The sequence below is a fragment of the Emydura macquarii genome, unplaced genomic scaffold (genome assembly GCF_026122565.2).
Source record: "Emydura macquarii macquarii isolate MOO-44397 ecotype Brisbane River unplaced genomic scaffold, CSIRO-AGI_Emac_v2 contig_705, whole genome shotgun sequence".
NCBI classification, from domain to species: domain Eukaryota; kingdom Metazoa; phylum Chordata; order Testudines; family Chelidae; genus Emydura; species Emydura macquarii.
This window is the reverse complement of record NW_027130842.1, coordinates 16765435-16781839: the sequence shown is the minus strand read 5'-3', so window position 1 is coordinate 16781839 and position 16405 is coordinate 16765435. Positions and strand designations below refer to the sequence as shown.

The 16405-nt window shown below is 40.3% G+C and overlaps 1 protein-coding gene across 2 annotated transcripts in view; it reads right to left on the bottom strand.

Annotated features, from left to right (window-relative positions):
* The window catches only part of TULP4 (TUB like protein 4), a 245722-nt gene that overhangs the window by 78826 nt on the left and 150491 nt on the right, over positions 1-16405 (bottom strand). For both annotated transcript variants that reach the window (XM_067542484.1, XM_067542486.1), the window contains 2 exons: positions 7444-7572; positions 6402-6563 (listed from right to left, as the gene is read on the bottom strand). In XM_067542484.1, coding sequence (XP_067398585.1) covers positions 6402-6563; positions 7444-7572 — 291 coding nt within the window. The remainder of the gene's footprint in view (positions 1-6401; positions 6564-7443; positions 7573-16405) is intronic.

Sequence of the window (16405 nt, the reverse complement as noted above, 5' to 3'; positions counted from 1 at the left end):
GGTGCTCTTATTTGGCAATTCACACATTCTACTTAGCTCAGGCATCCCTTCTTTGCAATCAAAAATAAAAAGATGCTGCTGGACTATTGGGTTCTGTGGAAAGTAACTGAGATGTGTCTCAGGACAGAAGCTAGGACTCCTCTATGCTGTCCATCATTTCAAATTCCCTTTCCATTCTTGCACTATCATTATCACTCAGATTCTCCCTCGTACCAAAAAAGGACTTCACAGGACTCTGAGGAAGCAGGAAAGCAGCCAATTCCAAGAACCCATGAGGTCATACCCCTGAATGATTCAGTCAATAGGAGCTGAAGTAAACAGTAGCAGATCATGCTGCTCTCCAGACACAGGATCCAATCCTGCAAAGTCTCACTACCGAGTATACAGCGCTTACTATCATGAGTAGTCCCATGGAGCTGATGAGGCTCTATGCAGTAGTAAGTACTAAGTCCAGTAACAAGGGTTTGTAGGAGCGGGCCCCATGCTTGTAACCTCTGTTAAGCACTTAGGCCCAAATCCTCAAAGATATTTAGGCACATAACTCCCAATGAAATCAATGGGAATTAGGCACCTACAAACCTTTGAGGATCTGGGACTTTAGATTCCAACAGCCAGGGCACAGGAATCTAGAGGTGGGTTGTAAACCCTGATTTCTTGCATTTACTGTAGTGATGCAAAACTGCTGCTTCAGGAATCAGTTACCAGTAAGAAATGTGATCAATTCCTCTAATGTTCTAAAGAGAATGACATTTGAACGGTTATCACTTCAAGTGGGACAGTCATACCACATAATCCTATGTCATTTTTCATCTCCCACGTGCTTCACAAACATTAATCAATTCTCAATAGCAGGGCTTTTCAGTTCAATGGATAATCATGGGGATCACATTTTTCAGCCTTCCTCCCATTTGTTCTCTCAGCCCCTCATTGGAGCATCCCACCTCATGGACCAAAACGAATAATGCCATGTGGAGTGGGGGCAAAGCCCCTTCTCATCAGGGCAGTAAGCAACCAAAGTTGGTCTGCCCTTAAAAACTCCTGAACTCATAAGATTTTCAACTTGTGCAAGGAGAACAAGCCATCCAATTACAAGACCAAGGTGCCGATGAGTTAGTACAATAGTACAGTCATCTGATATCCACTACCATCGATGCCTTGACCTCAAACCATCCCCTTCCCCCACACCAACTGGGAAGATCACCATGGTTCACAGATGAACTACAGCAGATGAAGTGCACACACAGAAAATTAAGACTGCCAGTGACACATACCACATTCTGAATCATTCCACAGCAGCACAAACAAGCCTACAGAACTTTGCCATTGGAGAACAGGAGGCAAAATGAGCCTTCCACTCCTCCACAGTCAATACAGAAGAATCTCGGCCAGCAGAGCTATTTCGCACAGTGTAACTGGTAACCATCCCAGACTGTATAGTCCATACACCAGATCCAAGCACTGACTTGCGAAGAACTGTCAGCATACTTCATTGATAAGATCAACGAATACATATGAAGCTAACTGGAAAAGAATTTTCCACCCCAATCAGATTGTATTATTGATCTCACCACCCCTGACTAAATTTGGCCTCCTCACTCATCACAGAGATCAAGATGCCTTGAAAAACATTAAAGCCACAACATATAAACCAATCTATGTTCCTCCCTGGCTGGTAAAAGCCAGTGAAGACCAACTATGCCCACTACTAAAGGAAATAGTCAGTGCCTCCTTCAGAGAAGCACATCTATTTAAAAAAAAAAACGCAATAGTTTCCCCAATCTTCAGGAAGCCAAAACATGAACCTGGAGATCTCTCCAACTATCATCCTACCTCCAAACTCCTGTTCCTGGGCAAAATAACTGAGAAAGTAGTAACCACCACGCTCCAACAATATGTGGCATCAGCCAGCATCCGGGGTGCCTCACAATAAAGGTTCAGACCAGGGCAGACCACAGAGATCGCTCTAGTGCCACTAAAAAATGACTGCCTCACGGCGATAGACACAAGTAAGATCTTCATGCTCATGCTGCTGGGCCTCTCTGCAACCTTTAACATAGTGGACCACAAGATACTACTACTGACAAAGGAGGAGTAGATTGTCTGGCACTGCCGTGACTCCTATTGTTCCTCTCCAGCAGAACTCCAAGAGTGGTGAGGGATAACAGCTCCTCCTTTCCGAAGGCCCCCAGAGATCCATATTATCCTGACTTCTGTTCAATATCAACATGAGACCACTGGTAGAGATAGAGAGATGGTAGGGAGCCTTAGTTGCCCATGCTGATGACACTCAGCTACATATCTCATTCTCAATTGATGCAACCACGGCCATTACTATAACATTAGAAATCCTTCAGGAAATTAGTTACTGGATGAAGACCAGCTGGCTCAAGCTAATCCCAGGCACGACTGAAGAGATGCTGGTTGAAAACTGGCCAGGACACTGTCTCCACTTTCCAGTGAAGGCATACAGCCCTCATTCATCAATGTGGTGTGAAACCTGGGGGGTCCTTTTTGACTCTTTGTTAAATGTGGATGACCAGGTAGTACCAGTTTCCAAAAACGCTTTCTTTCCCCTCCAGCTTGCTAAGAAAACTGATCCTTTCCTCCAGGACGAGGCGCTGACTGCAGTGGTCCAGGCATTTGTCATCTCCATCTTTGGATTACTGTAACTCTCAGTATCTGAAGCTGAAAAGTGAAAATAATGCATGGGCTCCAAGCTTGTACAGAATATATCTGCCCACTTTCTCCATAGGTCAAGTCACTGTGAGACCATCAGGTCCGTGCTCAAGTCCTATCATTAGTTCCCAGGCAACTTTGACTGCCAGTTTACGTTTTGGTCATAATTTTCAAAGCAATTTCTGGATCAAGCCCCAGATACATTAAAGAACAAATTTTAATCTGTGACCCACTGCAACAGCTGTGCTCCTCTGGCATGATGCAGATTGCAAAGCCCAGGACACGTCAGAGCTGGGATAAAGCATTCTTGGCTGAGGGAATCAGGCTATGGAATAATCTTCCAGAGGAAATCAGACACATCCAGTCTGACTGTGTTTAGGAAACGTTGCAAAACTTTCCTTTTTGAGAAAGTTGTGACACTCACAATATGAACATCCTCTTCTATTTCCAACCCCTGCCACCTCAACAAAAACACAAAAAACCAAGTAGCCTAAAACCTTACTTCGGGCGGTGTTTCGATCCCAAAAAAAGAAGAAGTGCCAGAGACTCCATGAAGTCCACTAGGGACTTCGCTATTGCTATTGATTTTACGCAGCAGGCACTCAGATACTACTGCAACTGGTGGCTGTATTAAAGCCGATGGGCTAGTCAACACTTGAAATGCTATAGCTGCACTGCTTCAGTGTAGACACTACCTATGCTGAAAAGAGGGGTTCTCCCATTGGTGTAGGTAATCCACCTCCCCAAAAGGTGATAGCTAAATTGACAGAAGAATTCTTCCATCGACCTAGCGCTGTCTACACTGGCATATTGGTCAGCTTAACTATGTAACACAGAGATGTGGATTTTTCACTCCCCTGAGCGACATAGCTGGATTGATCTAATTTTCTAGCATAGAGTAGCCCTAAAATAGATAGATAAGACAGTAGCACTAGTAAGAGCTGCTCTGGGTGGCTGCTGCAGGAAGACAGCCTTGCAGAGAGGGAAGAGAGTTTCTTTATCTTTTCCAATGAGGAAAAACTAGTAGGGGTGGGGGAGAAGACAAGTGAGCTGCTGGTAATCCAGGGTGAGGGGGCAATAGGACAAGTTATCATTGACTGTTGGTGATGAATTGATTGGGGGACAGAAGAGTGGAACTGAACTGGAGGAAGAGAGGAGGACATGTATGAGAGCAGGAGAGGGAAGGAGAATAGATTAAAGGGCAAACTAGGGAAGAAGTGAGGCAAACATGTAATACATCAAAATGTAGAATCTTCCCATCTGCAAAAGTATTGGGGCAGATTCCCCCTTCCAGAAAATTAAATGGAACCCCTATATTTATATATATTTGCTACAGCATGGAACTAACACATTTCCTTTGGTGTCAGACAAATATTCAGGTTTCCTCCCTTCTCTGTTAAAAACTTAAAAAAAACATTTTGCAGTTGTAGCATAGAAAAGAAAGGAAAACGGAGGTGGTGTGGGGAAATGGGGGGGGGGCACACTAAAACTTCACTAAGGGCAAGTAGAAAAATTAAACCAAAAGATAAACCACCATGGACATTTAACCTTTACAGTGCACTGTATTAAAGGTCACGGTATCATTTTGGGAAATGTCTTCTAGGGATGCCTTCATTATCAATTTTCATGAATATCAGGTGTGAAACATCAAGAAAATAGGGAAAATATAAAATCAAAATTTGACATTTACCTGCTGTTTGCTGTATTACCAAATGGCCCTAGGAGGTAACAGAGAAGATCCTAAAGCTACTGTAGAATAGAATATACTGCGGGCTTGATTCTGATCTCATTTCATGGGTATAAATCAGGCATAACTCTACTGAACTCAGTGAGGTTACACAAGAATTTAAACTAGTGAGAAATCACAATCCAGTCCTGTACATGCACATCTGTGTGTAACATAAATACAGTCCATTCTCTCTCAGTGCTTATTACATAAGTGCATAGTCTGTTCATGTCCTTAGTAATCATCAGGTCTCAGTCTCATTCCTTTGGACTTGATGTAATCCCAGTCCCTTTACGTGGATAGAGTATTATGTCTGAGTGCATACTGAAAGCTACCCTCATCTGCACACTGTCTTTGGATAATGCGTGCAAATATGCACAGCGTCAGCTAAATGTGCAAACATGGAGGATGAGTGGAAAATGTCAGATTACACAACAGAATTCATACAATGTCAATTTTCGATTACTATCAAAGTATTTGCCAACAGTAAAGATTTTTAATTCAAACTGACTTATTTCTAGCTTACACATTTGTACATGCTGGTCTTGGCACACCACAAATATTTGTGCCCTGGAATGTACAAACATGATAGCTAATTTGAATTAGCTGGCAATCAATTAACTCAAGTTAAAAACTCAAGGGTGACCAGAGTTTAAGGCAATGAAGCAAAGGTGAAAGACCCCCTGGAGAGGATGGTTTAGTCAGGAAATAAAGCATAGGACTGGGAGCTGATAGATCTACTGCTTGTTTGTTTCCACTGACCTCAAGCAAATCATTTAATGCTTTTTTTTTTCAGTTTCCTCAGCTTCTATAAGGGAATATAAAACTATCTGCTTCACAAGAGTGGTGTTGTGATAATTAATTCATTACACTTTGCAAAGCACTTTGAGATTATAAACTAGTGCTGTGGAAATACAAAGTATTTATTTATTATTATTATTATATCCCATTAACAATTCCCTAAGTAGCTTTTCATGGAGTGTTATGTTTTGTATGGATTTATATTCTAAATTTATATCACAGGCACCTAGAGCCTGGATTTGGCACTTTTTTTACAAAATTACAAAGCACATAAATAAAATGACCCAATCCTGATAAAATGCAACTTCTATTGGCACAAGGTAATCTGTCCCCATCCTCTCTCTCAGTGACATACGACAAACATATTAACTATAATAAGGATGAATGTTGTGGAAGAAAAGACTGTTCAAGTAAGGACACGAGTTGAATGGTGAAAGGCCATTGGATAAATTGCAAATGAAAACCAAACGGCTACCTCAGTGCCCACTATAATGGAGACTGTGACCAACGTATTATGCTGAATTAGGAAAGCAGTATTGGAGAATTTTACAACCATTTTTTCAAAGCTCAGCAAGGTGAATTTCCTGCTTTAAGAAATCTTTTCCTTATTTTTAAAAGGAGATTGGTTGCTTCAGGCCCTCATCTCTCTCAGCCTTTTTGTCAAAATGTGGTGGGTCCATTTGCTTGTGCAAAGATGCAAATGCAAATGTACTACTAATGCACAATTCATGGACATGGTCACTTCTTTTACTGCTTGTGCAAACTGGGCAACTGCAAGTTCAAATGACCAGTTAGATAAGTAACTGCCTGTTTGCACATGCCTTATCTCAATTCACCTGAATCACTGAGATAATTGCACAAACACATTAGGTGCACAACAGCACGTATCCTTTTTGCATGCAAATTTTCATAGGACTAATTTTGAAATGAGGCCCAAATGTTTCAGTATACAAGACTGAAAAATAGCCTGGGTGACATAGTAATTTAGAATTCACATTGTTCAATGCTTTCGTCTAGTGCATGGGAAAGACCTTTAGAGCTAAATTCTCATAATATTTAGGTGGGCCCTAGTTAGTCTCAGTTCTGAGGGAAACTGTTCTTACAGTGTGCTAATTCTACTGTCTATGTTGACTTTTTGATATGTTATTTCATAAAACATTAATAAAGGTATTAATTTCCCTTCTATAAGTGCCATTACCTGCTGATCATCTGGAGTCCATATGCCACAGGTGATCTGACTCTCCAAGTTAATCTCCGAAGACCAATGTCTCTGTCCACTGACTGAACCAACCAGCACAAATCCGTCCCTATAGGAGATGAGCGCTTGAGTCCCATCATGGCTCCATGTAAAGTCGCTCACCTTAACACACACATAAGTAAGATATTAGACATTAATCATGCAATAATTTCCAAGTTATTATAATTAAGACACTATTGTATAGTACCAAATGAAGATACTTTAGCCAAAAGGCTAAACAGTTAGAGTGTGGTACAGGTTTTTATGAAGTTTTGGTACAATGTAAATGTGCTAATTTCTTCTCTTATAGCACCTTTGTGTTTCATGGATGTTCCCCAGCAATGAATAAGCAACAATATTAATTGTAGCATTTTCATGCTACCTTTCATCTCAAGATCTCAAAGTGCTTTTCCAATGTAAAGTTAGCCTTGCAAGTATTGCTATACCCATTTTATATATGATTTATTATGGAGACGTTTAACATGGGATTAATATAAAGGTGCCATAAAACTTGCTTAGAATAATGCATTTTGTATCACCTGGCAATGGTAATCAGAAGAGTTCCTGATGGTAACTATGCGGGATTGAGCAATTTCATACTGTGCACCAGTGAAGAACTCACTAATACACTGAGAACCAATAACAAGAGTTTAAAAAACAATTCTTGATATTGTTAACTAGATACTCCTTTATCATGCTTCCTCTGGGTGAAAGTCACCAGTGGGCCACTCAATCCTCACTTAAGTCCTACTTAAACCTTGTTTTGAGGTCTTAAGTACAGCATAAATCTTGTCCTGGACCTCTGCCTCATGGCAAATTTCATCTTGTTTATTAAACCCAAGCAGCTCAATGCAGCAGGAATCTCTATGACACTCCCTGTAACATCATTTCAATAAAGAAATATTTTTAAAAAGGAAGATTGCACTTTGCATTTTCATCTTTGTCATTTTGAGCCTTTTACGACTTGACTTTTCTTGACTAAAGAGAAAATGATCATACCAACCTGTGCCCCGCGATCATTCACAAGCTCCACAGACCATCTGCCTTCGTACTGAATCCAAACAAATATTCCTCCATCTGCATCGCAGGTTGCCAGTTTCTGGAATGGTTCATTCCATCTTACCAGCACAACCTAAAGAGATTCCAAACAAATGCAACATTACCATGACTGTACACAGTGTTAACAAGTGTTTTACAAGAGACTCAATTAACTAATACTGCAAAATAAACAATGTCACATTTAAATTCTGAATAAGATCTACAAAATAGTAATTTTCGGCATAATATCATGCAGCTCTCAAGAACAGCTGGACTCGTTTTATTATGGCTGTCAAGCAATTCAGAATTCTCCCAACTGTCAGGCCTTTTTGGAAGGCAACAGATACCTTTGAAACTAACAAAAATCATGTTGTATGTGGTATCCAGAATTCCACTACAGAAAGAATAAACAAACCTTGAGGTCCCTGTACATACAATTTGCTTTTCTCAAATCACTTTCCCCTGCCCCTCACCTCAAAGGCTACCAGACTCTCTGGGATAAATTCTTAATTCTACTTATTTCAGTGGAGTCAGGCCCACTTCTGCATCAACAACCCCTTTAACAACATTCCAGACTCCCTAATTCATGAGAACTAGGAACATAATTTAACTTGAATGTTTCTTCTCTGCTACTGATTGCAGAGGGAATAAAGGGTATTATGGGTTCTTCCTTCTCACATTAGAGATGTTCGGATTCTTCCTATACAATTTAACCAAGATAAAGCCTGCCATGACAGGTCTCTCTTATAATTAGCATGAACCTAAGTTAACCAATGAAGCCATGTTAGAGGCCTCAATATGCAGCTGAAATTAACCATGTCATCTTAGTGCTTTAAACAGAAATTAGTCTTAAAAAACATTTACCTTCTCCTCTGACCTTTCCCACTTTTTTCTGATTCAGTTTAATTTCCAAAATATCAGAATAATCTAGCTACATACGTACGTACGTACATACTCACGCACACACACAGACACACACACACAAGCTTATAATAGCATAATACAGGAAAATTACAGACAAAAATATTAAATCATCAATTATGAGAGTGTAAATTTAATTGTTGAATGGAAACTCAAGAGTCTAGGATGGGTGTCTGCTGAATTAATAGTCAGCATTCATCAATTCAAATAAACACTCTTCATTTCTCAGAGAACATGACTATGCTTCCGGCTGTTCACTGGAATGGAATGATGCTTTTGAAGGGCCCCATCCTGCAGCTGATTCTGCACAGGAGGATCTGTGCACCCACGCGGAGCCCCACTGAAATCAGAGGTCCTGTACAGAGCAGGATCAGGACCTAAATTTGCAACACTGGGACTTAAATTGCCTCAGTAAATCTAACTGCTGTACCAGTTTATGGACTGCAAAGACCAGATCCTCTGCTGGTGTCAATCAGCATAGCTTTCCATTCCCAAAGGTTCAATCTTGTAGCTATTGAAATAGCCCAACAGAAATGGTCCCTTGGTACATTGCATAGGACTCCTGCGTAAAGGTTGTGGGGAGAAGTGGGTATGGTGAACCTCTTCCTTGCTTTCAAACAGCAGGACAGAATCCCACCAGACACTTGGGAAAGCACTAGCCCATACATCCTGCTACAGTAATGGCCTCACACCACAGCTCCAAGTGGCTGCGCTGGAGAGGGTGTCCAGACCTCCCCTGGATAGCTCATCCACTGCTGTCAGGCATACCGTCTCCTTCTGTTCCAAAAACAGTAAGCAGCACAATGCCCTAGGCCGCTGTGAGCCATCCTACATTTGGGCTGGTGGTGCAGTCAAAACAGCTCTGCTCCCTCTTTCCTCAGCTGCTCCAGCAAAGAAGGACCAGATATGTCAAAATGGAACATGCATCCTATATGTAATATTGTTTATAACACGTTTTATTACAATAATCAAATATACATGGAGCAATCACTTCATGCACACGGGGGTGAAATGCAGCAACCATATTGTGGAACACTCCAATGAGGCTCAACAATATTATGAAGGAAGTCAACAAAATACCTTCTGTAGCACCTGGATAACACTGTAAGGGCCTGCTCTTCAGTGGTGGGGAGTATTTGCAGTTCCACTGATTTTAAATGGAGTTGTGGGTGCTCAGCACCTCTGAAAATCAGGCCCTTAATGCCTAGATAGCACTGTGACTGGGCTTCTCATAGAAAAGACAAACTGCAAGGGGGCATTTAGGTACAGAAGATAAACTAATTACTCAAACAACATAATAATTCTTATCTAATCCCATAAAAGCCTGAGTTAAGGATGCCCTTCATTTTAAGATCACCCTGCTGTGCATGGCTCTTATAAGGATTTGAGAAGAGGATATGATTTTACAGATAACATTTACTGGTCGGCCTGCTGACATGAGCTAAGGGGCATAGTGGCAGTATTTAACTTGAAATGCCTTAGCTCTCATCTATTTTCAATCGGAACCGTATGGAAACATGATGATTTCTCTCTCTCCTTCGCCTGATTATGGTATAAATGGAAGTGAAGAAGATTGGGTGGAAGTGATCTTCTAACAGAATATCTGTGCTTTCTTTGAATTTGATACAATGTCCAAGAGTTCATTTAGATACCAACATTCATACAATTAGAATAATTAGGTCCATGTATACTGTAGTGGGTTTCCGGGTTCTTCAGGAGAGGTTAAGATCCCTCCCACCCAAACTATACAATTTAGTAACTTTCTGGCCAAATCTCAGCTCGGTGTGAATTGCCATGGTCAAAATACCAAAGAGCTTCTGACAGAATCATAATAAACTCACTGCTATAATTACACACGAAAGTAGGGCAATGACTTCATATGTCTGCTGGTAACTAGCTCAAAAAGAAGTCATTTTTGTGACAGCATTTTATAATCCAACTTTTTTAAAAATACAGAGCAGATGCTCTCATTTTACAATGTCGCGTATAAGACGTTTCCTTCCTTTAAAGTTAACATTTGACCAAAGGTGCCGAACCCACAGTTGCTCAAATATCTCCAATTTCATTTTAGCCACTTACTGTATTTGCAGGAGAGAGAGAGAGAGAGAGAGAGAGAGAGAGAAGAAAGAAAGAAAGAAAGAAAGACTGCCCAGAGCATTCAGATGACTTTTGAATCAGCTAAAATGTATGAAAACAAATTAAAAGGTGAAATTCATCCTTGAGCAGAGAGCCAGACCAAGGCCTATAATACACCTCCATGCAATGCACAGGCTTCACTAGCAGCTCAAACTCTCAGGATATATCTACACTGCAACGTAAGCCCTGAGTCTCAGCTTGACTCAGGCTCGGACCCGCCACCCCCACAGGGTCCTGGGATACTGGACCCGAGCCCTGAGTTAGTGAGATGTGTGTGTAAATGGAAGGTAGGCTAGGCATGAGCCTAAATTCAAACACTGGGCTTAAATTGCAGTGTAGACATACCCCACAGAAGCCCCAAGCTTTCGTTACCTTTAATCTTCTCCACTGGGCTTTCTGGGCCCAGATCCTCAAAGGTATTTAGGATCTGGGTCCTCATGTAGCTACTTGAATTTTTTTCGGGTGCTTTTAGTAAGATGTAATACATTCTAAATAGGGCTTGTGCCAAAGGCCAACAAAATCAAGAGGAATCTTTCTCTAGACTTCCACGAGTTTTGGATCAGGCCCTTTCTGTTACATTTCTCTACAATACTGGACGATGACGAATTTGTTTGAAAAGTAAAGCATTCAAAATTTTCCATCGTTTTGTCTTTAATGTCAACTTCGTTTTGTTGGATTTAATTTAATTAATACTAAAGGTGTAAAAAACTCTCCACAAGAACTGACTGCATTGTTATTATGATGACATGAACACAATAGAATCAGCAAACAGGAAAGCCTTTGAAAATCATTTTTCATACAGTGTTAAGGCTTTCGTATTCTTGTGACACTTCTTTTGCTTTCATATTGTAAATTAAAACTCGGCACGTTTATGCAAGGATTTAATGGCCCTTTTTTAATTTCAAAAATCAACAACAGACAATGTGGAGCCTAAGCAAGCTCCAGTGCAAGGCTCTAAATGGATAAGGAAATATTTTTAAAGCTCCTCGTTTATCTAGATCCCAAATTTGGCTGGCCAGAGACAAAATATGCTTCCCTCTTTTCTTCCTTTTTTTAAAACCAAAGTATAAATATATTGTTTATTAAACAAAAGATGTGCTGTAATCAGCCATTACTATTCTGAGAGCTTCTAGATTCTAGAGGCCCCTGCTGATTCGCCTGAAGTTAACTGTTTTTGTTTTCTTGGCTCTGTGTGTGATCAGGAGTTAACCCTGACTGTAACAGGAGGAGGAGCTCTTATCACACCAACCAAGGAGGAGGGGGGACGGGAGCTGTGCGGGAATGCTCTGCAACCAAGCCAGGGACTGGAGCACTGCATTGCATCCCAGGCACCTCACACACAGTCCCTTACTTTACCTTCTGCATGTGATTTCTAGGCAGACATAGCTATGAATAATGTTAAACAGGGAAGCCTCTGCTCAGGCAACTTTTCCAGCCAGACTACCCTGCCCACACCATAGTAGGAGAGTTACACTAATTATGCAATTCCACTGAATGCCAAAGAGCAGAAAAATAAACTGCTATAGCATATACCGGGGTGGCTAAACTGCGGCTCGCAAGTCACATGAGGCTTTTTTACAGTTAAAGTGTGGCTCGCAGAATCCTCACCCCATTGTGCACCTATCAGGGATCTTATAGATCCCAGAGGAGAGGTCTTGGGGCTGGAGCCACGAGTCCTGGCAGGTGCATGCCCCACGGGCAGGAGCCCCTAGCCTCACCACCCCATCACAGGGCTGAAGCCCCGAGCTCCTGCAGGCATGCCTCAGCTCTTGAACTTCTGAAGATTGTTTTATGCGGCTGGGAGGGTCAGTAAGTTTGGCCACCCCTGGCATGTAGAGTTGTTCTCTGGCCTGTTTACATCTGACATGAAATACTGGAGTAAGTCACCACCTAATTTGGCACAGTATCCATAAGAATCAGTATTTCAGGTTAGTTCCAGAGTAGAATTTGTGTTCCTGCAAAAAGTTAATAATTTGGCTGCTGTTCCTAAGACATATGTTTCTTCCACAACAGTGCTGTCATGATTTTACCACGAGTCTTGCAACTCGGGGTCTTCCTTGAAGGCCCAGTTTTAGGATTAATACAAACACAGGAAAATCTCAATTTTTATTTAAACAACAAGGAAGTTTCTAGCTCTCCTCGTTTTGGAGAAAAGCTTGAAAACATGAATCTTAAAGGCTCAAAAACCAGAAGGGAAATAAAAAGAGACCACATTTTATTATTTTTTAAAATTCTTATGATTTTTAAGCCAAAAATAATCTATTCCATGACACTGGAATCATTTAGGTTGATATCGAAAAGATATATTTTCCATTCTGCACAAACATACAAAGTTTATTTCAGCTACACTTTCAACAGGCTCACACAAGCCTTGAAACATCATTATTATTTTTACCATAGCACCAAGATCCAGCCCATTGTGCTTGGTGCAATACTAACTCATAGACAGATATAGCCCCTGCTTCATGGGGCTTACTATCTCAGGCATCAATTTTGTGGTTTAATACAGGCAGCCAGGCCCCCATCAATTTCAGTGCACAGGCAGCAGGCTCCACACATATAGATCATTTTAAGACAAGTTATCTTAAGACAAGATGCAATAAACTGGTATAACAAACAAATGGAAGGAGAGAGGGGAGGAGGAACTGGATGACAGTGACAGAAACACACTAGTGCTAACATAGACTAGCTACATATATAATTTGTAGGTTTGATTTTTTTTTAAAGATATAAATAAGCAAGAGACACAACGATTTCAGTAACCCCTGCTGGCCATCTGCCTGGCCATTATCAGTTGGCAATTTATTGTAGGCATCACAGGCAATTCAGCTCATGAGGGGAGATGAAACAGAATCATTCTTGCCTCCTACAAAATGGAAACAAATCTGGGAAAGTCGACACGAAACATACAGGGTAGACAAGGTGGGTGAGATAGTATCCTTTATTGGACCATCTTCTGTTGGTGAAAGAGACAAGCTTTCGCACTCCACAGAGCTCTTCTTTAGGTCTGGTATGATAAATGATACATACAGGTTGGTTCCATCATCCAGTCCCTATATCTGTGATTATATAAGGCAAGGTGGATAATTGTCAAAACGTACAGGACTAGACTCTCAGACTCTGACTTGTGTTGGCCAAGACAAGCAGATCATGGTATTAGTGCTCATATTTGTGTACACTGTCTGATTGCACATTTATTATATTTATGCTGTTACATTTATTTTTAGGAAAAAATGGCTCATGTACCCTCTTGCCCCACCATCACAAAATGAAGATCACCACAGAGTCAGCTTTTAAGGTTTAAAAACACCACAAGATAAATCAGTTTAATATAATAAAATACTAATAAAACAAATAATAAAACAACACATCTAGAATGTTCTACCCAAGGATCTCATAGACATTGATGAAAAATAAACGATTTAGCATCAGCACACACCTGTGAGGTATGAAGTACTATTACCCTCATTTTACAACACACTGAGATACTGAGGCACAGAAGGTTAAGACCAATTTTTTCAAAAGTAGCTTCTGAATTTTGGTGCTGAACTTGGGGTACCATGGGCCAAATTTTCAGCAATGCTGAGCATCCATAGCCCCCAGTGACTTCTAGTGGAGGTATGAATGATCAACGGTTCTGAAAGTCCAGTCCAAGAGAGCTCAGCTTTTGCACCCAAAACCAGAGGCTCTCAAAATCAGAGGCCACTCGGGAAAATATTCGCCTAAGTGACTTGCTCAAGGTTATATAGTAATTTTGTGGTAGAGCCAAAACAGAATCCAAGTCTCTTGACTATCTATCCTGAACCTTGACCATTCTTCCTCCTTTGTGAGGAGAGGAGAGGAGAGAAAGGCAGGAGAGCTGCCCCTTAGAACGTTCCCCCTTGGAATCTTGCTCCAGGAAGTTGATGTATGTAAGCATTTATTATAAGGATATTTATATATATAATTAATTTTTTGCAGTTGAATTATTGTAGAGAGCAATAGCCTGAACTTATTCCCCACATGACTGTATTACTGTAACTATTGCTCTTCCTCAACCCATACCCTCCCTCCTGTTTGTGGTCTTCACTTTTTCTATCACTTCTACAAGCGAGAGACTGTATGTTCTCCAAGGCAGGAAACATAGCCCACATTTTCAGAAATATCTAGTGACTATGTGAACCTCCAATTTTGGCTACCCAGTTTGAGATACTATAAAGGGGCCTGGTTTCAGAAAATGCTGAGCACCACCTCATGAAAATCAGACCATTTTAAAGTGGCTCAAGTTGATTACCCAAGAACTGAGACACCAACACTTGCTAGTTGCTAAAATGTGCTCTATTTGTTTCTCTGGACTCTTAGTATCAAAGCATCACCAAGCAGACAAACTTACGGAATTGCCTTTCCTGCTTTCCTCCCATGCAAGGCTACTGGCCAGCAGTCTCCAGCCCTGTCTCACTAAGATCTTTTATTAACACCTAGGAGAAAGAAGGGGGAAGCCCAGCCTGAGTAAATGCCCTTTATGTTGGCAACTAGAAATTGCCCTGTCACACCACCTGCTTAGGAGCACTTCCCAACATGTCTGGAAATACAAGAATAGACTAAACCACCTCTGCTAGCGGCTGAGCAATGCCAGTCCCAGCACTTTAAAGGAAAACAACACTTATTTGCAGAGGAATGGTGGACTGAACACAGCAGGCTAAAGTAACAAATCATCATAAGCAGCTAGTACAATTGGTTGCTACTTCACTCTCCTATATCCGTAACATACAAGGTGGAACAGCAATTATTTAAATGTACATGAAACACAAAACAATTGCCTCACTAAGATCATCTTAGCTCTGCGTTTAGTCATTGTATTATGTTAAAAACACCTGAAGAAATGTTTGAAAGAGGTGACTGAACTAAGTATAGAATCATAGCCTGAAGTTTAAGCAACTGCAGTGTAAAAAGCTTGTTGTTATAGTAAAATATTTTACTTTTTGCAACTGATTAAAAGAATGATGACAATTAGAGTGGGTAGAAAAATGAAAAAGGAGTTTTGCAAAACATGTCAAAGTTGCTTTCACTTTGGAGGGCTTGAAATAGACACATTTTTATATTTTTCATAATTTTTTTTGAATTTTCCCCTGAAACTTTTATTGAAAATATGATCAAAAGAGTTAAATGATTATTATAATTATGAGGGGGATTTACTAAAAACAGGTAAAAATTTGAAACAAATAGAAGGACATTTTTTGTCACAAAAAAATTTCATCAATAGCAACAAATGTTCATGAAAATTTTCTTGTTTGATAAAAGGACGTTTTTAAAAAAAACCAACAAAAATAAACTTTTATTTGAAAAATTTTGACCAGCTCTAATGACAATTAAAATACCAAAACATAGGCAAACACAGGGCAATCAAGTCTCAATGCTCTTAAGGCTAGAACACTCACCTTGTTTCAGCACAGACCTGGTTCATTCATTGTCTAAGACTATGACACTTCTGTGGACGAAATCTTAGCCACTTGAAATCATTGGGAAAACTCTGACTGATTTCAATAGGGCAGAATTTAATCTAGGAAATCACACACATGTTTTTTTCTTATCATCTTGAGTACTTGTGTGCCGATAAACCTTCCCCTTTTTTCTCAACCGTTCCTAAGGTGAAATTCTTTTCTCACCCCCTTGGGCTGGGTCAGTTTTCCTCAATATTTAAAACACAAATCTAAATTATAGTTGAATTTCAATATGATATTTCTTACTAACGAAAGAGAAGAAACCTATGAAATTAAGAAAAGTGTTTCAATTTAATTTTGGGGATTAAATTACTTAGTCGTTTCCCTTTATCCCTGGAAACAGAAATTAATTACTGTTTCTTTTAGAGAAGAAAATAAAAAGATGAGTCA